General features: G+C 41.4%; 1 protein-coding gene across 2 annotated transcripts in view; it reads right to left on the minus strand.

Moving 5' to 3' along the window:
- Nucleotides 1–23,399, minus strand: part of LOC101405981 (retinitis pigmentosa 9 protein-like) — a 33,966-nt gene extending 10,567 nt beyond the window's left edge. Inside the window, exons 1-3 of one of the 2 annotated variants that reach the window (XM_087429414.1) lie at nt 23,163–23,388; nt 7,549–7,579; nt 6,073–6,202 (exon numbers count right to left, since the gene is read on the minus strand). In XM_087429414.1, the coding sequence (XP_087285540.1) occupies nt 6,073–6,202; nt 7,549–7,579; nt 23,163–23,314 (313 nt within the window). In that variant the 5' untranslated portion in view covers nt 23,315–23,388. Of the gene's footprint in view, nt 1–6,072; nt 6,203–7,548; nt 7,580–23,162 lie in introns of both variants that reach the window. The other variant, XM_087429422.1, reaches the window with a different exon arrangement.
- Nucleotides 23,400–23,608: the final 209 nt, after the last annotated feature.

The raw sequence follows: 23,608 nt of genomic DNA on the forward strand, positions 1-23,608 counted from the left end.
CGCTGCTTCTCCGGCCATGCTGAGGCCACGTCCCACATACAGCAACTAGAAGGATGTGCAGCTATGACATACAACTATCTACTGGGGCTTTGGGGGAAAAATAAATAAAATTATTAAAAAAAAAAAGAGTGAGGGAGGGCCGGCCCCGTGGCTTAGCGGTTAAGTGCGCGTGCTCTGCTATTGGTGGCTCGGGTTGGGATCCCGGGCGCGCACTGACACACCGCTTCTCCGGCCATGCTGAGACCGCGTCCCACTTACAGCAACTAGAAGGATGTGCAACTATGACATACAACTATCTACTGGGGCTTTGGGGGAAAAAAAAAGGAGGAGGATTGGCAATAGATGTTAGCTCAGAGCCGGTCTTCCTCAGCAAAAAGAGGAGGATTAGCATGGATGTTAGCTCAGGGCTGATCTTCCTCACACACACAAAAAAAAAAATAGCAGAGCTCAAGCAAAAGGAAAAAAATTAATTGAAAAAAAAAAGTCACACGAGACCACAAATTTATATGATATATCCCAAAAAGCCAAATTGATAAAGACAGGCTGGGAATGGGGATTAACTGGAAATAGCCATGAGGGATCTTAATGGGGGGGAAGTCTAAAACTTATTTATGGTAATGGTTGCACACAGTAATTACTAAAAATCACTGTATTATACACTCAAAATAGGTGAATTTCATGATATATAAATTAAAATGCAATAAAGCTTTTTTCAAAAAGCCACAAACCGAAAAGGACAGAGAAAAGCCATGAGTCAAATGCAAAAAAATGTTGGACGTCATAACACAGATAGATTAATACTGAATGAAAAGCAGACCCCAGAAAACTGAATTCTAAGGCACCAGAAGAAAGAACTGAGAATTAACTCAATTTCTATTTGCAGAACCTCCAAAAGCTCAGGAATTGGCAGCACAAGATAGCTCTGGAAGTAGAGGTGAAAGAGGAGCTATGATAAGGAGGACTGTTTAAAAGTCCAAGGGCAACTTTCCCTAGCCTAGGTAGAAGAAAGTTTATTGTCAGGAAAAGGTAAAGTATAGGGTCTCTGGTCCGAGACATCGGCTACATTTGAAGGCAAGGTGCTACAGTAAATATAGATTACATGAATGAATGAAAAGTAGATGGCAAGATTTCCCAGCCTTTTTCCTCAATTAGCTCTCATAACACTAGCATCATGGCCTTCACCCTCCATGGAAGACCTTCTTCTCTAGGAAAACACAACCCACCCAAAGAATAAAAACCTATAAGGTACTGACCTCAGAGGTTCCCCAATTGATTGCACTAGAAAGATGACCCTACAGTGAAACTCAACAAGCCCTACTCACACACTTAGACCTTCCAATCAGCTTTTTATCTCCCACTTATGAACAAGAATAGCTGTGGGAGCCAGTCTCCAAGATGGTCCCAATAATCCCTGACTCTGAGAAAGCATGCTCTCGAGTAGTCCCTGCAGCCTGCATAATGCTAACTAGTGTAAACTAGGTTATTAGAGAAATGATGATGTGTAACTTCAAAGGCTAGGTTATAAAAGACCTGCCTTCCTATGTCATGGATCACTGACTCTGGGGGAAGCCAGCTGCCATGTTGTGAGAATATTCAAACAGCTCTAAGGATAGATCTATGTGGCAACATAAGGCCTCATGACAAAAACCATCATCAACTTCCAAGCATATCACTGAGCCCTTTTGGAAGTGGATCCTCTATTCCCAGCCAAGCCCTGGCTGACATCCTTTTTTTTTTTTTTTTTTGAACACACACACATTAGCTTTTACTCTTCTCTGAAAGTCTATTAAAATGATAGAAAAACCACAAATCCTCAAGGACAAAGAAAACGGGAGAAAGTACAACAGTGACAAAATGTGGGACACTGGAAAGCAGATGGCAAATGGTAACCAACTTAGCTGACCAGGAGAGCTGACTCCTAAGGCACTAGGAAAAGAAAGTCAAGAAGAAATACAACTTAGGGCCAGCCTCGTGGCTTAGCAGTTAAGTGCGCGTGCTCTGCTACTGGCGGCCCGGGTTCAGATCCCGGGTGCACACCAATGCACCGCTTGTCCGGCCGTGCTGAGGCCGTGTCCCACGTACAGCAACTAGAAGGATGTGCAACTATGACATAACAACTATCTACTGGGGCTTTGAGGGGAGATAAAAAAAAGGAGGAGGATTGGCAATAGATATTAGCTCAGAGCCGGTCTTCCTCAGCAAAAAGAGGAGGATTAGCATGGATGTTAGCTCAGGGCTGATCTCCCTCACAAAAAAATGAATAAATAAATAAAGTGATCTTTAAAATAAATAAATAAATAAATAAAGTTAAACATACACATACCACATGACCCAGCAATTCCACAGGGGGAAAAAAAAAAAGAAATACAACTTATACTATGAAATCCCCTACAACCTATACTATGAAATCCTCTACAACTTATACTATGAAATCCCCTAAAATTTCAGGAATTGATGGCAACAGACACTTCTGATACCTGAGGAGTAGACGTGTTTCAAAAACAGGAAATATTCCTTTCAACGAATGGTCCTGGGGGCCAGCCCGGTGGCGCAAGCGGTTAAGTGTGCACGCTTCGCTTTGGTGGCCCGGGGTTTGCAGCTTCAGATCCCGGGTGCGCACCGATGCACAGCTTGTCAAGCCATGTTGTGGCGGCGTCCCATATAAAGTGGAGGAAGATGGGCACAGATGTTAGCTCAGGGCCAACCTTCCTCAGCAAAAAAATAAAGAGGAGGATTGGCATCAGATGTTAGCTCAGGGCTGATCTTCCACACAAAAAAAAAAAAAAAAAAAAAGGTCCTTGAACAACTAGATAGGCAAAAAGAAAATAAAAGACAAAAGAACCCAACCTATTCAACAAATGGTGTTGGGAAAACTGGATAGCCATATGCAAAAAAATGAAAGTAGATCCTTACCTTACACCATACACAAAAATTAACTCCAAATGGATTAAAGACTTGAATGTAAGACCTGAAACTGTGAAAGTTCTAGAAGAAAACATAGGCAGTACGCTCTTCGACATCGGTCTTAGCAACATCTTTTCAAACACCACGTCTGACCGGGCAAGAGAAACAATAGAAAAAATAAACAAATGGGACTACATCAAACTAAAAAGCTTCTGCACAGCAAAGGAAACCATCAACAAAACGAAAAGACAACCTAACAATTGGGAGAAGATATTTGCAAACCATACATCTGATAAGGGCTTAATCTCCAAAATATATAAAGAACTCATGCATCTCAACAACAAAAAAACTACCAACCCAATTAAAAATGGGCAAAAGACCTGAACAGACATTTCTCCAAAGAAGATATACAGATGGCCAACAGACACATGAAAAGATGTTCAAAATCACTAATTATCAGGGAAATGCAAATCAAAACTACAATGAGATATCACCTCACGCCCGTCAGAATGGCTATAATTAACAAGACAGGAAACAACATGTGTTGGAGAGGATGTGGAGAAGGGAACTCTCATACACTGCTGGTGGGAGTGCAAACTGGTGCAGCCACTATGGAAAACAGTATGGAGATTCCTCAAAAATCAACGATAGAACTACCATATGATCCAGCTATTCCACTGTTGGGTATTTATCCAAAGAACTTGAAAACACCAATTTGCAAAGGTACATGCACCCCTGTGTTCATTGCAGCCTTATTCACGATAGCCAAGACTTGGAAGCAACCTAAGTGCCCATCAAGGGACGAATGGATAAAGAAGCTGTGGTATATATACACAATGGAATACTACTCAGCCATAAGAAACGACGAAATCCAGCCATTTGTGACAACATGGATGGACATTGAGCGTATAATGCAAAGTGAAATAAGTCAGAGGGAGAAGGTCAAATACCGTATGATTTCCTTCATTAAGTAGTAGATAGTGACAACAATGGACGGATACATAGGGACAGAGATTGGATTGGTGGTTGCCAGAGGGGAGGGGAGGGAGGAGGATGAAAGGGATAATTCGGTGCATGTGTGTGGTGATGGGTTGTAATTAGTATTTTGGTGGTGAACATGATGTGGTCCATGCAGAAATAGAAGTACAATGATGTACACCTGAAATTTTTACAATGTTATAAACCAATGTTACTGCAATAAACAAAAATTAAAAGAAAAAAAAAAAATGAAAAAAAAAAAAAAAAAGAACCCAACCTAAACCTCACATCGTATACAGTGATACGCATAGAAATGCAACCGACTTTTGCGTGTTGACTTTGTATCCTGCTACTTTGCCAAATTCATTTATTAGTTCCAACAGTTTTTTTGCAGAATCTTTAGGGTCTTCTAGATATAAGATTATATCAAGGAAACTAATTTTTACCTAGCATTCTATACCCTGGCAAATTAAAAAATCTGTAAAATAAAGATGTTTCCAGAAAAGTAAGGTCTTGAAAATTTTGTCTTCTATGAACCCATTTCAAAGCAAGCTGCAAGAGGATGTGCTCCCCCATAATAAGAGAATATAACAACAAAGACAACTCAACATACAGGAAACAAAAGATCCAACACAGGAAAGAGGCTAAGGGAAACTGCAGAATGATGATGTCTTAGCTCGCAGTGCCATAACAAAACATAGACTGGGTGGCTTAAACAACAGAAATTTATTTTCTCACAGTGCTGAAGACTAGAAGTCCAAGGTCTGGGTGCCAGCACGGTTGGTTTCTGATGAGTGCTCTCTTCCTGACTTGCAGACAGCTGTGTCCTCACACAGTGTGTACTCACACAGTGGAAAGAGAGCAAGCTCTCTAGTGTCTCTTCTTTTAAAAAGAACTTACTACACCTTGAGAGCCACTCTCATTACTTCATCTAATTCGAATTACCTCCTAAAGGCCTCATCTCCAAATACTATCCCAGTGGGGATTAGGGCTTCAATATACAAATCTGGGGTGGGGGGGACATAAACATTCAATTCATAATACATAGCAAAGGCAGATCTCTGGATGATAAACATGGGAGCAACCATTTTCATTAAGATGAAATTGATAGTATAGCTCAAGCATTTGAAGGTCTTAAGATTCAAGCTTGGGAAGAATTTGGGGTTGAATTAGAAATCAGGACATGGAAACCAAAAATAATCATAACAATAACAACAAAACAACACACACACACGCACACACAAAACCTAAAAACAAGACGACTGGGGGAGGGAGGGCATTGATGGATGCATGAAAGGAGAAGTAGTCAGTTTACTCTATGACTCAGCTCTAAATATAATCATAATAAAATAAATATGAAAGACTTATTTAACCAAAATTATGATAAAACTATTTCTGGGAAGATGAGATATAGTAAGGGTACACATGTGTGGTGAGAGCAGGAGAGAGTTAAATTCTCATCTTTCAGTGTACAATGTCAACAGATAATGCCTAAACCTGAAAAATCAACACACTACAAGCATGATCTTTAGACATATGAAGATAAATATCAAAATAACCAACTAAAACAGCTTCAAGTGGGAATGGAGAAAAGGAGACTGGGAAGTGCTATTTTAATTATGTGCATGAATAATCTTTCTACAAATGTCTTTTAAAAGGCAGCAGTACCCTTTCCTAAAATGCCATCTTATGCTGGATGAAGGTGTTGCTGCTCTGGTGGGGTGAGGGGTGTGCACGCAGAGCTCTACCTGTTCCAGACTCACCCTCTGTGGCCCGTAGCTCCTCTCAGGTTACAGGGATAAAACCTTAACACCACTGATGGAGGATAACTCACTGAAACAAGACCCAAAGGGACCTGCCCTCCAATGCATCCCTTATCCCCTATGGCATTTCTACCATGGAATACCTTTGAGTTACAGGAATATTACTGGAGAGTACTCCAGAGGCAGCTACGCTCCTGTGGCAAGACCACTGCACTTGAGTCAGAAGCCCTGGAGTTAAAGCATTGCTCTGCCTCTTACCTCAGACCACTTACTAATATATGCTAGTCAGCTTCCTTAGTAGAGATCATGCCAGGACTTTAACAGAGCTGTGGTGAGAACCAATTAATTAAAAGAAGTAAACACACTTTGTCAATTGTGGTACGTAACCTGCGTGTATTGAGTGTTACTCAAACTCTTCCTTACTCACACTGCATAACTTTGACTTCTTTCCCCAGTGGCATCCAAAGTCCTTTAGTTGGTGCATGAGCCAGAAACTCCCTGGCATGTTCATTGCCTGGAACATCTGGTATACAGTCTTCTGGCTTAGTCTCATCTTCCTAAAAAAAGAAAGAACGTGTAAACAATATGGCAAAAAGGCACTGGAATTCTCTCCCACCTGCTTCAGAACACAGCACTGCCTGGCTTTCTCATGGGCTGGAGATCCCCGTGTCATCACTGATAACCCTCCCAAGAACTGGAAAGAAAGACAAACTTAGAACTGACAGAAAAAACAGAAAGAAATACACCAGAAGAACTATATCACAAAAACAAACTACCTGTTCTTAGAGAAATGTTACTAGTGAAGCAGAAAAGAAATCTGTCCTTCATGAGCTCCAAATTCTAATGTAAATTAGATTCTAAGATTAAAAAAAAGTTTCACTGCCTCAAAATCTTTGTGGAATGAGGCAAGGTATAAGAATTAAAGTAAACCCAGCTACCTGGAATAATAAAATGGCATGTTATATTAAAATAGCTTATTATCCTTTGAAGGCCACTGTCATCTTTTCTCTATCTCTGCTATGCATTTTCACCAATGAAGGACTGCATTTACAATTAAGGAGCTTTTTTCTTTTCAGTTTCCATGAATATTAAATTTACAATGGAAGAATATTTTCTAAAAATCTTTTTTTTTGGTGAGGAAGATTCACTCTGAGCTAACATCCGTTGCCCATCTTCCTCTTTTTTTTGCTTGAGGAAGACTGTGCCTGAGCTAACATCTGTGCCAGTCTTCCTCTAGTATGTATGTAGGTCGCCACCACAACATGACTTGACAAGTGGTGTATCTGAACCAGTGAACCTGGGCCGCCGAAGCAGAGCATGCCAGACTTAACCACTACACCGTGGGGCCGGCTCGTAAAAATCCTGTTTTTAATTACAAGTTACCAAACAGAAAAGGTTGCTTTGTCCTTTAACTACGCCTCTAAGTCTCACTCACTCCCACAGAAAGACACTAACACTGTGGCCAGGATGCTGGAGGACAGAATCCTGCACCAGAAGAGGCTGGACTGGATGAGCTTCAACTCTCATCAGAGCCTACTCTTCTCTGAGCTGAAGACATTCAAGAAACCAGCACCAGGCGAGTCAGAGAAGGAATATGGGGCAGCAGAGCTTTGAGAAGATGCAGCCAACAAGTGCGAGACAGAAGGGGAGTGATTGCTGAGGAACACACAGGGGCCTGTTGCAGTTTCTCAGGGAACAAACACACAGCTGATTAAATTTCTACAAAGGCACAGGCTTGTGCCAAAGCCCAAAGTGTATGAACTGACTGGCATCTGCAGGGAAGAAGAGGGTTATCATAAAAGCAGGTTTAAAACCTTATGCAACTGTTTTTCATAAATTACTGAGTTTGAGCACTGAGTCAACTGTCTAAGAGAATAACCAAAAGTATAAACTTCACACTGACCTTGATAAGCCCAGGAGGAGGTTTTTCATAACTAGAAAGGAAAAAAAAACCCTATCATCAACCATGTTAACAGGAACATAACACATTTTAATGAGCAAAAAGCAACGGCAAGCCAAAAGAAAAAGGATGGTTTTAGTAAAAACTTAAAACTACATTATATCTAAAACAGTTAATAAAATATGCTCAGCACTCAAGAGATCACATATAAATAAACTGATGCTATACCACATCCTACTGGGATGTAGAACTTAAATTCACTGAAATAATTAAATTAACTTGGTGTCTTAGCACAATGATTTTATTTTTGGAAGGAGGGAAAGTTAGAGATCGCAAGGAAAACGTGAGGTAAATGTGAGGGTAGACCCGTGAGCTCATTATGGTTCCAAACTCATTATAGTTGTCAGGTTATTTATCCAGCATAAATTCCACTTACTCAACACTGAAGAGGCTCATGGTGGGGAGGGCTGAACGATCTGTTCTAACATGGTTGGGGCAGCGCAGGGGGGAAGGAGCAAAGCTGGAGGGGAAGGGCCTGTTGTAGGAGAAGGAGGTGAGGGTGATGTGTCCCAGAGGCTCCCTCTCCCATTTCCCTGTAGCTCCCAATTCAAGATCCTCCCAGCCTGCCCTGCCTGCAGAGTGAGCTACCATCTGCTCCTCAGCTCTGACTGCCCCCTAGGCCTGTACTGACCTCCCTGGACTCGAGGTGCAGGATTCCTGTCCGGTGCCTGGACGACAGGTGGCATTCCATAAACAATGGTGCTAGTTTAAGTACAGTAATGATTGCGTGGGAATGTACTTTCCCTTTCACCAACAGAGCTTTCAGACCCCCAGGGTCCTGAGGATACAAATCAGGCCTGTGCTCTGAATTCATTTTCACTTGCCATCACTCTGCCAGAACTGCCAGAAAAGGCTTTTGGATTCCAAATCTGAAAAGCCAGCATGAAATGCTCATGTTCATTTTTAAGTACTGACACACTACTGGCTATTAAACACATAGCATGGGTGTTTGGCTGTAATAGTGAATGCCTAAGAGACCAAAAACAAAAATAATAATTAAAAAAAAAAAACATGAGGAGTGACGTCAGCATCATGGCAGAGTGAGCTGTTCCCTTAGTCTCTCCCCTCTAAGTTACAGCCTAACAGACATCCATTAACCAACAGAGGATTTCCTACAAAGCACAATAGGACATCTGAGAGATCTACACAGCCATACATCTGAAGGTGGGGGTACTGGATCCCTGGGAAACAGCAGAAAGAGGTGAGCGGATCCCTTCCCCTCCCCAACGGCAGCGATCTAGGCCATGGGTCCTAACACAAAAGCTGGCGTGCAACTCTAAGAGGAGGCAGAAGAGCAGGCAGGCCTGCTTTCCCTTTCGGACTGGCAGCCCGGCACACAGGAACGCTCCACATCAAGTGGCGCAGCTCAGCCACCGCGTGGGTGCCCCCACCAAGCGCATCAGTCCAGGTGAACCACCCGTGAGTGTAGAGCAGGCCCGCACACAGCACGCAAAAGAAAGCGCCGCCTCCTCACCCCCTCACCTAGCACACCAGCTTGGCGGTCGCCAGCCAAGGCGATCTGAACCAAAGCCCCTGTGCGTGCGTGACCCACCAAGTGGCTGTAGCCAGCAGGCAAACACAGACAAGCCATATTGGCACAATTTCCAGCAGCTGCAGCAGGTTCAGAAAACACAGCTCCTGCCCCGCCCAATGGTGGCAGATGGAATCTGCAACCTGATACTACCACTATGCGCTAGCAAAGGATCACTTCATCAAACACCAAGAAGAACTACATTAACACTCCAGAGCAGTAGGAAAACCAATCCTGAAGTCACAGAAATTTACAATCTCAATGACAGAATTCTCAGAATGGAAGGAGAGATAAAGTTTCCCAAACAACCAAAAATTAAAAGAGTTTATCACCAAGAAACCAGTCCTACAAGAAAGGCTAAAGGGACTCGTTTAAGGGGGAAGGAGAAGACCACAAATAGGAAAAAAGTATCTATTTCCATGATAAGGGGTAACGGATACAAACACACAAGAGGTTAGATATGATATCAAAAACATAAAATGTGGGAGGAGGGGAGTAAAAGAGTTGAGCTTTTAGCAAGAGGTCAAACTAAAGAGACCACCAACTTAACATAGATTGCTATATACGTAGGTTATTATATGAACCTCATGGTAATCACAAACCAGAAACTTATAATAAATACACAAAAAACTAAGAGAAAGAAACCCAAACATAATACTAGAGAAAGCCATCAAACCACAAGGGAAGTGAGCAAGAGAAGAAAGGAACAGAGAAGAACTACTAAAACACCCAGAAAAAAAAGTAACAAAATGGCAATAAGTACATACTTATCAATAGCTACTTTAAATGTCAGTGGACTAAATGCTCCAATCAAAAGGCATAGGGTGGCTGACTGGATAAAAAAACAAGACCCATATATATGCTGTATACAAGAGACACACTTCAGACCTAAAGACATTCACAAACTGAAAATGAAGGAATGGAAAAAGATACTCCATGCAAATCGCAATGAAAAGAAAGCTGGGGTAGCAATACTTATATCAGACAAAATAGACTTTAAAACAAAAAGTGTAACAAGAGACAAAGAAGGGTACTACATAATGACCAAGGTAACAATCCAACAAGAGAATATAACACTCGTAAATATCTATGCATCCAACGTAGGAGCATCTAAGTATATAAAGCAATTACTAACAGACATAAAAGGAGAAATAGATAGTAACACAATAATAGTAGGGGACGTTAATACTCCACTTACACCGACGGACAGATCATCCAAACAGAAGATCAATAAGGAAACATTGGCCTTAAATGACACACTAAGCCAGATGGACTTAGTTGATATATACAGAACATTCCATCCAAAAACCAAAGAATACACATTCTTTTCAAATGCACATGGAACATTCTCCAGGATTGATCACATATTAGGCCACAGAATAAGTCTCAATAAATTTAAAAAGACTGAAATAATACCAAGCATCTTTTCTGACCACAACAGTATGAAACTAGAAATCAACTACAGGAAGAAAATCAGAAAAGCCACAAATACGTGGAGATTAAACAAAATGCTACTGAACAACAATTGGGTCAATGAAAAAAATAAAAGAAGAAATTAAAACATACCTGGAGACAAAAGAAAATGAAAATACGACACGCCAGAATTTATGGGCTACAGCAAAAGCTGTTCTAAGACAGAAGTTTATAGCAATACAGGCCTACCTCAACAAACATGAAAAATCTCAAATAAACAATCTCACAGTGCACCTAAAGCAAGTGGAAAAAGAAGAACAAAGCCCAAAGTCAGCAGAAGGAGGGAAATAATAAAAATTAGAGCAGAAATAAATGAAATAGAGACTAAAAAACAATAGAAAGGATCAATGAAACTAAGAACCGGTTCTTTGAGAAGACAAACAAAATTGACAGACTCTTGGCCAGACTCACTAAGGAAAAAAAGAGAGTAGGCTAAAATATATAAAAATAGAAATGAAAGAGAAGAAATTACAATGGATACCACAGAAATACAAAGGATTACAAGAGAATACTATGAAAAACTATACGCAAATTGGATAACCTAGAAGAAACAGATAAATTCTTAGCCGCATACAACCTCCCAAAACTGAATCAAGAAGAAATAGAGAATTTGAATAGACCAATCAAGGGCCGGCCTGGTGGCTTAGCGGTTAAGTGCACACGCTCCGCTGCTGGCGGCCCAGGTTCGGATCCCGGGCGTGCACCGACGCACCGCTTCTCCGGCCATGCTGGGGCCGCGTCCCACATGCAGCAACTGGAGGAATGTGCAGCTATGACATGCAACTATCTGCTGGGGCTTTGGGGGAAAAAATAAATAAATAAAATCTTTAAAAAAAAAAAAAGAATAGACCAATCACAAGTAAAGAGACTGAAACAGTAATCTAAAACCTCCCAAAAAACAAAAGTTCAAGACCAGATGGCTTCTCTGGAGAATTCTACCAAACATTCAAAGAAGATTTAATACCTATCCTTCTCAAACTATTCCAAAAAGTCAAAGAAGACAGAATGCTTTCCTAACTCATTCTATGAGGCCAACATCACCCTGATACCAAAACCAGACAACAACACAAAAAATGAAAATTACAGGCCAATATCACTGAAAAACATAGATGCAAAAATCTTCAACAAAATATTAGCAAACTGAATACAGCAATACATTAAAAGGATCATACACCATGACCAAATGTGATTTATACCAGGGATGCAGGGATGGTTCAACATCCGCAAATCAATGTGATACACCACATTAACGAAATGAGGAAATAATAATCACATGATCATCTCAATAGATGCAGAGAAAGCATTTGACAAGATCCAACATCCATTCATGATAAAAACTCTCAATAAAATGGGTATAGAAGGAAAGTATCTCAACATAATAAAGGCCATATATGACAAACCCACTGCCAATATCATACTCAATAGGGAAAAACTGAAAGCCATCCCTCTGAGAACAGGAACAAGACAAGGGTGCCCACTGTTGCTACTCTTATTCAACATAGTTCTGGAGGTTTTGGCCAGAGCAATTAGGCAAGAAAAAGAAATAAAAGGTATCCAAATTGGAAAGGAAGAAGTGAAACTCTTGCAGTTTGTGGATGACATGACTCTATATATAGAAAACCCTAAAGAATCCACCAGAAAACTATTAGAAATAATCAACAACTACAGCAAAGTTGCAGGGTACAAAATCAAGTTACAAGAATCAGTTGCATTTCTATACAGTAATAACGAACTAGCAGAAAGAGAACTCAAGAATACAATCCCATTTACAGTCACAACAAAAAGAATAAAAGATCTAGGAATAAATTTAACCAGGGAGGTGAAAGACCTATACTCTGAAAACTATAAGACATTTTTGGAAGAAATCAAAAATGACATTAAAAAATGGAAAGATATTCCATGCACATGGATTGGAAAAATAAACATAGTTAAAATAAACATAGTTAAAACATAGTTAAAAAACTAAAGCAGAGTTAAAACATAGTCCATATGGTAATACCTAAAGCAATCTACAGATTCAATGCAATCCCAATCAGAATCCCAATGACATTCTTCACGGAAATAGAACAAAGAATCCTAAAATTTATATGGAACAACAAAAGATCCCAAATAGCCTAAAGCAATCCTGAGATAAAAGAACAAAGCTGGAGGCATCACAATCCTCGATTTCAAAATATACTACAAAGCTATAATAATCAAAACAACATGGTACTGGCACAAAAACAGACACACAGATCAACGGAATAGAACTGAAAGCCCCAAAATAAAACCACACATCTATGAACAGCTAATCTTCGACAAAGGAGCGAAGAACATACAATGGAGAAAGGAAAGTCTCTTCAACAAATGGTGCTGGGAAAACTGGACAGCCATAAGCAAAAGAATGAAATTAGACCATTATCTTATACCATACACAAAACTTAACTCAAAATGGATTAAAGACTTGAATGTAAGACCTGAAACCATAAAACGCCTAGAAGAAAATATAAGCAGTACACTCTTTGACATCAATCTTAGCAGTATTTTTTCAAATACCATATCTCCTCAAGCAAGGGAAAGAAAAGAAAAAATAAACAAATGGGAGTACATCAGACTGAAAAGCTTCTGCAAGGCAAAGGAAACCATAAACAAAATGAAAAGACAACCCACCAACTGGGAGAAAATATTTGCAAATCACATAGCTGACAAGGGGTTAATTTCCAGAATATATAAAGAACTCATACAACTCAACAACAACAAAACAAATGGATCAAAAAATGGGCAGAGGGGGGCCAGTTTAGTGACACAGTGGTTAAGTTCACGCACTCCACTTTGGCAGCCCGGAGTCTGCAGGTTTGGATCCCAGGAGGGGACCTACACACTCCTCATCAAGCCATGCTGTGGAGCATCCCACATAAAAAAATAGAGGAAGATGGGCACAGATGTTAGCTCAGGGCCAATCTTCCTTAGCAAAAAGCGGAAGACTGACAACAGATGATAGCCCAGGGCCAATCTTCCTCACAAAAAAAAAAAAAAAAAAAGAGCAGAGGATATGAACAAACATTTTTCCAAAGAAGATATACAGATGGCCAACAGGCACATGAAAAGATGTTCAACATCACTAATTATTCGGGAAAAGCAAATCTAAACTATAATGAGATATCACCTTACAACTGTCAGAATGGCTATAATTACCAAAAGAAAAAATAACAAATATTGGGGAGGATGTGAAGAAAAGGGAACTCTCATACACTGCTGGTGGGAATGCAAACTGGTGCAGGCACTATGGAAAACAGTATGGAGATTTCTCAAAAAATTAAAAATAGAAATACCATATGACCCAGCTAATCCAGTACTGGGCATTTATCCAAAGAACTTGAAATCAACAATTCAAAGATGGAACAACAAAAGACCCCAAATAACTAAAGGCATCTTGAGAAAAAAGAACAAAGCTGGAGGTATCACACTCCCTGATTTCAAAATATACTACAAAGCTATAGTAACCAGAACAGCATGGTACTGGCACAAAAACAGACACACAGATCAATGGAATAGAATCGAAAGCCCAGAAATAAACCCACACATCTATGGAGAGCTAATCTTTGACAAAGGAGCCAAGAACATACAACGGAGAAAAGAAAGTCTCTTCAACAAATGGTGTTGGGAAAACTGGATAGCCATATGCAAAAAAATGAAAGTAGACCCTTACCTTACACCATACACAAAAATTAACTCCAAATGGATTAAAGACTTGAATGTAAGACCTGAAACTGTGAAACTTCTAGAAGAAAACATAGGCAGTACGCTCTTCGACATCGGTCTTAGCAACATATTTTCAAGCACCATGTCTGACCGGGCAAGAGAAACAATAGAAAAAATAAACAAATGGGACTACATCCAACTGAAAAGCTTCTGCACAGCAAAGGAAACCATCAACAAAACGAAAAGACAACCTAACAATTGGGAGAAGATATTTGCAAACCATACATCTGATAAGGGGTTAATCTCCAAAATATATAAAGAATTCATGCATCTCAACAACAAAAAAAACTAACAACCCAATTAAAAAATGGGCAAAAGACCTGAACAGACATTTCTCCAAAGAAGATATACAGATGGCCAACAGACACATGAAAAGATGTTCAAAATCATTAACTATCAGGGAAATGCAAATCAAAACTACAATGAGATATCACCTCATGCCCGTCAGAATGGCTATAATTAACAAGACAGGAAACAGCATGTGTTGGAGAAGATGTGGAGAGAAGGGAACTCTCATACACTGCTGGTGGGAGTGCAAACTGGTGCAGCCACTATGGAAAACAGTATGGAGATTCCTCAAAAAATCAAGGCTAGAACTACCTTATGATCCAGCTATTCCACTGCTGGGTATTTATCCAAAGAACTTGAAAACACCAATGCGTAAAGATACATGCACCCCTATGTTCATTGCAGCGTTATTCACAATAGCCAAGACTTGGAAGCAACCTAAGTGCCCATCAAGGGACGAATGGATAAAGAAGATGTGGTATATATACACAATGGAATACTACTCAGCCATAAGAAACGATGAAATCCAGCCATTTGTGACAACATGGATGGACATTGAGAGTATTATGCAAAGTGAAATAAGTCAGAGGGAGAAGGTCAAATACCGTATGATTTCCTTCATTAAGTAGTAGATAATAACAACAATAAACAAACACATAGGGACAGAGATTGGATTGGTGGTTACCAGAGGGGAAGGGGGGAGGGAGGAGGGCAAAAAGAAAATTCGGCACATGTGTGTGGTGAAGGGTTGTAATTAGTATTTGAGTGGTGAACATGATGTAATCTATGCAGAAATAGAAGTATAATAATGTACACCTGAAATTTATACAATGTTATACACCAATGTTACTGCAATAAACAAAAAATTCAAAAAAAAAAAAAAACAATTCAGAGAGACTTATGCACCCTTATGTTCACTGCAGCATTATTCACAATAGCCAAGACTTGGAAGCAATCCAAGTGCCCATCATCTGATGAATGGATAAAGAAGATGTGGTATATAAATATACAATAGAATACTACTCAGCCATAAAAAAGACAAAATCGTCCCATTTGCAACAATGTGAATGGACCCTGAGGGTATGATGTTAAGTGAAATAAGCCAAACAGAGAAAGACAAACACGGCATGATTTCACTCATATGTAGAAGATAAACAAACACATGGATAAAAAGAACAGATTGGTGGTTACCAGAGGGGAAGGAGGTTGGCCGGTGGGCAAAAGGGGTAAAGGGGCACATATATATGGTGATGGATAAAAATTAGACTATTGGTGGTAAGCAGGATGCAGTCTATACAGAAACTGATAAATAAATAAAATTACACAATGTCATAAACCATTATGACCTCAATAAAATAATTGAGAAAAAATGTAAATCAGGTCATGTCACTCCCCAAGTGTGACTTTACATCACAATTGGAATGCAATCTGAAGCTTCAAAAAAATAAAAATAAAAAAGAAACACGACAACTGAACATCACAGGTGTGTTCAACGCCTCCACAAGGAACATTTTACTGAGGACATTTGAGCACTGTGGCTGGTTTAAAATTGTGTCTGAACTCCAGAAACATGGAAATGCTGGAGCTTCAACATTGCTGCACCCAGCTGGTGAGAGCAGGGGTGACTAATTTTCCAAGTTTTCTATAATGAACATGTATTACCTTAATGACCAGAAAAACATTAAATAAATGTTAAAAGAGTGAATTAGATACTGTTATGGGACAATGTCCATAACAGTTTAAGTTAAAAAAAAAAAAAGGGAGGGAGTAGGGAACAAAACTTTTTGGTATGTTTCTATTTGTGCATATGGGGAAAAGGAGATTATATAAGGCCATATACACACACGTTTATATCTCTGGAAGGATACCTAAGAAACTGGTTACACGCTTGCCTCTAGGGAGGGAAACTAAGGATCACAAACAGTAGAGACTTTTATATTTCTATTCTATTCACATTTACATGCACATGTGTTAACCTACAAAATGCTTTTTAATTACAAAAGAAAAACGAAATCAATGGTATCTTCATTACAGTTATGTTGGTATAAGCCCAGGTTAATATATCTCTGAAAGAAAAACCCAAGGTAACTTGGAACTAAGAAAAATGAAACCAAAAATACGCTATTAGGAGTTTATATCTGCTATAGAATTATATAGGCTGAATTTTTGTTTTAAAAGTCAAAGTTATTTCTGTAATTATTTCAGAGTTAAAATCCCCACTCTAGCCCTAGCCAACTTGATATTTCTCTCCTGCAAAAAAGGAGCAGGTACAATAGGCAAAACTAAACTTGATCTTCAGGTAATATTTAAGGTTCAACATAAAAACTTGGCCTTGCAGAAGTAACTTGTCAACAATTATTGTGCTAGGCATGGTGCTAAGCACCAGAAGGGAGACCTAAGGGCATAAAGATATTCCTAGTTACATCCAAAAAAACATAAAATGAAAACTGTTCTCAGAAGTGACAATGTAACTCTTTATAATTGTCCTGATAAAAGGAGATGTTGTTTTCTTGGAGTAGAGGATTCCAAATTCCAGCAGGAGTATTTTCCAGTTCTAAATCAGTGTGAATGTGAATCGTGTAGAGGTGCAAAGCAGAGTGAAAACCTCACCGGCTTCGGAGGTAAAAACTTTTGGTTTGAATTGATTCATTCTCACTGCTGTGTATTGTGGGCAAGACACTTCAGCCCCCAGAGCCTCAATTTCCTCATGGGTAAATATTTCACAGCACACATGAGAAAAGCACTCTATAGTACTGGCTTCTGCCCTTCTGGTGAAGACAAGCTGATGGTTAGCCTCAGGAGGCAGCTCATGACTGGAGTGCTAGCATCACAAAGGCCAAGATCTAGACCCAAAAGAGATGGAAAAAACAACCTGTTGGATGATAAATGACACAGGCTATGAGTTGCTAATCCAGAGCTTTTCTAAGCAGACAGAAGAGGATCTGCCTCATGAAGATTACATAGTACACAACTGGGCAGGGGTCAGCCCAGTGGTGTAGCGTTAAGTTCGAGCGTCACGCTTTGGCAGCCCGGGGTTCGCTGGTTTGGATCCTGGGTGTGGACCTACTCACCACTCATCAAGCCATGCTGAGGTGGCGTCCCACATAGAAGAGCTACAGCTCTACAACTATGATACACAACTAGGTACTGGGGCTTTGGGAAGAAAAAAAGAACAAGAGGAAGATTGGGAACGGATGTTAGCGCAGGGCCAATCTTCCTCAAAAAAAAACAAAAAACACAACAAAACAACAACTGGGTATGAATAGACTTAGCTTCTCAGGTGTGGTATAGTGCTTTTCCAAAGCAAATGCTTAAAACATTTTCTAACACGAAGCAGTGCATGACACAGCCATAACTTAGCAAGAACAAGGGAAATCTGCATCAACTGAGGAAATTATACAGAGTTCATCTGCAGCCATTAGAAACATTAATGCTATGCCTTATGCATAGAGACCAAAGGGAGTTTGGTAGTGCAGTCTATAAATCCAATAATCCTGTAATACATCCTTTGAGCCACAAGAGTTGTACAAACATATGGCCAAATTGAAATTCAAATTCCTGAAAAATACATAACTGTTTTTGCCAAGATGAAAGGACTGTGATGGAACTGCACATTTTGAAATCTATTATTCGCAATAGCAATGGCTAAAAAAATTCATTTTACAACTATTTTCACAAGTTTAAAGGAAGATGGTTGATAGTTTTTCCTAGAGCTAAACAATTCATTAATTTAACATATTAAAAAAGATAATTCTCAAAACTTAAAGTAATATTTAACTACTAAATATAACAGACTTAGAAATGGGAGTATGTTTATGTGCAGTCTACCTTCTGTGCTATGACAGTCAAGAAGTCTACATTTATCTTTGTAGTTAATTCTTAATATTAGAAAAAGTTGGTGGAGGCCCATTATTTTGTACCATCTGAGAAGACCACTGGTAAGTCATTCAAACAGTAATAACTTGCTCTGTGTAGTAAGAAGACTAAATTTATGTAAGAGGGGAGAAATATTAACTTCTTAATTCTGTATAGGGCAAGAAATCTTTATTTTGCCAAATATTTCTAATTACGCTTTGTGTTTTTGAGTACTGGGGTGGGATTTCTTTTAGACAGATCCTTCATGTAAGCATACTCCATTCCATACAAATTGTTACTGCAGCCAGCTCCTATGGGGCTGGAAGGCAGAGACAAAACTGCCACATATACACAGAATGTCCATTCTGTTATGCCTGGCAGCCCACGAGCACTTGAGTGATAGAGCTGGAGCATGGATTGCAGCACGGATGGAAGACTCAGATGCCTTCAGGGGCCTGGAAGATATGGTCAAAGAGTAAGAAAAGTTAAAGTCAAGTGTAAGAAAATGGCCTGTGGAGATTGAAGAGGACACAACAGAGATGAAAAGATGTGGGGCCGGCCCCGCGGCTTAGCGGTTAAGTACATGCACTCCGCTACTGGCGGCCCGGGTTCGGATCCCGGGTGCGCACCAATGCACCGCTTCTCTGGCCATGCTGAAGCTGCATCCCACATACAGCAACTAGAAGGATGTACAACTATGACATACAACTATCTACTGGGGCTTTGGGGAAAAAAAAGGAGGAAGATTGGCAATAGATGTTAGCTCAGAGCTGGTCTTCCTCAGCAAAAAGAGGAGGATTAGCATGGCTGTTAGCTCAGGGCTGATCTTCCACACACACACACACACACACACACACACAAAAAAGATTTGAATTCAATTTGTAAAAAGACTGTGAGGCTTCCCATTAAACACAGCAAACTGTCCAACATGCTTATCTGTTTTTTAAAATAACAGTAAAATAATAAAAAAGGAAGCCACAAAGAAACCCTGAGCAGAGACAACACGAGAGTAAGATTTCAACAAATTTGGGAAAGTTGAAGGAAGTAATAACTGACTTCTGTAAATGTAAGAAGTTACAGTCTTGGGAACATAGGGGTTGGGGAATATGGACATGGAGCGGCTGAAGCCACCAGTATTCTCCTCATTCCCTACAGCCAGGAGCCTCTGCCAGCCCAAGCCTTGAAGGAGACTGCAGATTCAGCCCCCTCTGAGCATAACTGAGGAGGCAGATGATAGTGAGCATAGGCTGAACACAGGTGTTCATTGAAAGTCTCTGTCTGAACTCGAGGACACTCAGCCCTCTCCCTCCCAACCCATCCCAAAGCAGTGGCAGCCAGGCATATATCCCCAGACTGAAGATTCTTCTCTGGAGAAACTGAAAAGCCTTGGAAAAAAATCTCCACTTACTAACATTTGAGAGTCTCTGGATTAAAAGGGCAACACACAGCCTAATCTCCCTACATTGAAGTTATCCTGTCAACAAACGAGCACGTTCTCTCTCTCTGTCTCTCACACAGCTTCTCGTCACAAGAGCTTTATAGTGCCTCACTCTTAAATATGAGGGGAAAAAACTCTAAATGGAAGACAGAGATCAAAAGAAAAAGCAAATAAAATGCAGAGGCAATGGAGGGACCAGAAGAAAACAAAAAAAAATTATTGAGTATCCTCAAAGATAAGAGAAGATATTTCATCAATGAGACAAGAATAGGATGCTATGGAAAAAGAATTCTCAGAATAAGAAAAAGCTCTTGAATTTAGAAATATAGCAGAATTTTAATATGTGTAATAGAAGAAACAGAAAATAAATCTTCTATAAAGTAGAATGAAAAGTCAAAGATATAGACAATAGGAGAGAAAAGATAGGTAGAGGATCAATAGAAATCCAACAGAAAGAAAAAAACAAAATGGAGAGGAAATTAAAACACAAATTCATATATATATTTAATGTACCCATGATATGTCAAAAAAAAGGACTCCATTGAAAAAAGGACCACATCATCATGAACCTTCAGGACGGCAGCAATAAAGAGAAGTTCCCTGAAGCTTCCAAAGCTCTAAGAGTAGGGTGAGGTTGAACAGGTAACATAAAAGAAAGGGAACCAGAACGGCATCAGACTCCTTAGCAGTTCTGGAAACTAGAAAACACTGGTATGCCACCTTCAAAACTGAGTGAAAATAACTTTTGATCCAGAATTCTATACCTAGCCAAGTTATCTATTAAGTTTGAGGATAGAATAAAGACATTTTCAGATATGTAAGGTGTCAATTAACCTCCAATGCACTCTTTCATAGGAAGTTACAGAATGTGCTTCAGCAAAATATGGCAGTAAAGACAGAAAGAGGCACACGTGGAATCCAGGAATGAGATTCAAGACAGGAGAGTGGTAAAGGAAGTCCCAGGACGATCATTGTACACCTGGTCTAGAAAGTAACCAATGTCTGCTGGAAGACAACAGAAGGAAGATTCTAAATAAAAAATAAACTGATTAATTATCTGATACGTAGGAACATGTGGAAAGGTACTTTCAGCTTTTGGAGGCTTTGGGGAAAAAATAGCAGTTAATAATAGAAAATGAAACAAATGAAAAAGTGAGGCTCTTATTAGCTACTTGAAAGGTAATAGTTGTACTAGAAAACAAAAAAAAATCGTAAAATACAATTTGGCTCAAAAGTAAACAATACTGCATGGTTATAACAATGTTAATATTAACACTGATTTAGCAAAATTACTATAATAGAGCTATACTGGAAGGATGGAAACAAGAAGGGCAGGTAAGAGAACTAAATCCTTATCTACTATGACAAGAAGTTAACAGATAATGTCTAAAATTGTTGAATCAAAGAAAGCAGTGTAAGCATATAATTTAGAAACATGCAGTTAAATCCAAGAAGTAAAAACTAAAAGAACTGGCACATGGAAGCCTTGGCCTTGTATAAGGGGATGTGGTGTAGGGCGTTGCACAGGGAGCGTGGGGTGTATGAGGAGTTGGGCAGCCCACCACTATTTTCTGGAGTATTTTTAGTACTATTTTAGTTTTTAAACTATAAACAAGTATTACTCTGGTATGAATAAAATTTAATTTAAAATCAAACAAGATTTTAGCAAACATGTCAATAGCCTAGCCAGTTTTAAATCTCTGAAATTGGAAAAATCCCACCGGTCTGAGAATCAGACACCTGGGTTCAGCTCTAGTTTTGCTGGTTAACAGGTCAGTGGCTTAACCACTGGGCCTTCATTTTCTCCTCTACAAAAGGAGGTTATCCTTCTCTTGTCCGTGAAAAAGTTCTGTGAGCTCCAAAATAAACATATAGTATTAACCATCTGGCATCCTACAGTTAAAGATGCTGAGATCTGGGCAGGGCTGAGCCCCGCCTGAGCTTATCCTAGGGAAAGATTTTTGAACATCTGCCTTGCACAGGAGATGGAGAGCACCACAGACTGTGCTGAAAGGGCCCGGACTGTGGATGCCAGCAAGGCAGAGCCTGTATCCTGCAACACTGCCCTACTGAGGTGAAATTCAGTTCAAGGGCCACAATGAAAAGAGCAGGCCAGGCTCCAAAAAAGGCATATATTTTGTGTTAAAGCTCCTGGAAGCTTAATTATGTAGGATTTTAACCCTTTGAGGACCTTTCTTTACATGATGGTCTTAGCATAGGTAATGAGATGTGCCTGAAACAAACGAATTATTTACCCACTAACTCAGAAAATAACAGAAAAATTTCACTTCTACAACTACTTATAGCATCACAGAATCTTGGAAGAGACCCGAAAGGATATTAATCCAACCTCCCACCTGATGCTTAAATCTCCTGTACAACCTACCTTCTCCCACTGGTTCTCTGGACTCTCCTTGAATCCGCTGGAGCTGGGGGAGCACAGTGCCTCCTAAGTCAGGCCATGCTGACCAGCAAGAATACAGGACTCTGGTCCTAATTCTTCTCTGTTGACTGGAACTGGCCTCTCTCTAACGTCCACCCTTAATCCTGGTAAAAATCCTCAGGACTAGAGAGAACAAGGCTCCACTCTTCCACCTGGCAGCCACCTTGCCAGTATTTAGGGACAAGCCCTCACCCCATTGTTTACTCTTCTCTTCCTCACCACACGAACGTTATAGGACTGGGTTTTCTCTTCCCTTCTTAACAGCAGAAGATGAAAAGAAAGGGGATTTGATGTAGTTCATAGTGGGCCCTTTGAACCGAAAAACGGGAAAGGACAGGGACCAACGCGCTCGGCGGCACGTCTCCTGTATTCCGTCCCCAAATCCTCACTGCGCGCCCAGTAGTCCGCGAGCCGAACAGCGACCCCGCGGCCCGAGGGATAAAACCTACTAACCGTCGCTTCCCGGCTCGGGAGGCGCCGCCCACCGCCCGCGAGCGCGCGGAGGAGCCTCGGGGCGGAGCCGCCGCTCCTGCCGGCCGAGGCCACTCCAGGGCGCCGGGGACCGACCGACCTGCCTGCCCGCGGAGGGCCGACGGGAGGGCGAGGGCCCGCGCCGCCCGGGACCAGTCGCCGGCAGCCGGGCGCGCTGGGCTCCGACGGGCCGGGCGGCCGGCCCAGCTGCCCCCTCGCGGGCCTGCGAGGACCCGCCTCCCGCGCCCACCCGGGCCCCACGCGGGGCAGCGGCCCCCGACCCCCCCTCGCAGAAGACGGGGGCGGCGGGGACTCACAAGGACTCCAGGTGCTTGAGCTGCTGCAGCTGCTGCGCGTCGTGCCGCCGCCGCTTCTGCTCCCGGCGCCGCTGAAGCTCCTGCTCGGGCGGCTCCCGCGGCCGCCGCGCGCCCCTGGCCCCCGCGTCGTCGCGCCCCGACCGGGACGCCATCGCGACCCGCGCGGCGGAGGCGGCCCCGCGGCGCGGCTGAGGCGGCGGCGGCGGCGGCGAAGATGGCACTTCCTCCGCGCCGGGGCCCGCCCGGCCCCGCAGCGCCCCCTCCCGCGGCCCGCCGGCGAAGGGCCCGGTGTCCCCGCCGAGGCTGCCCGGCCCTCACCTCCCGACAGGCGGGCCCCAAGTCCTGGCTCCGAGCGCCGGGTCCCGCGCCTCCAGGCCGGCCGGTGCCGGAGGTCGGAGCGCGCCCCCTGGTGACGGCCGGTGCCGGAGCAGACGGCTGAGGATGGC

This window comes from Ceratotherium simum, chromosome 1 (assembly GCF_057802395.1).
Source record: "Ceratotherium simum simum isolate JZ-2026a chromosome 1, ASM5780239v1, whole genome shotgun sequence".
NCBI classification, from domain to species: domain Eukaryota; kingdom Metazoa; phylum Chordata; class Mammalia; order Perissodactyla; family Rhinocerotidae; genus Ceratotherium; species Ceratotherium simum.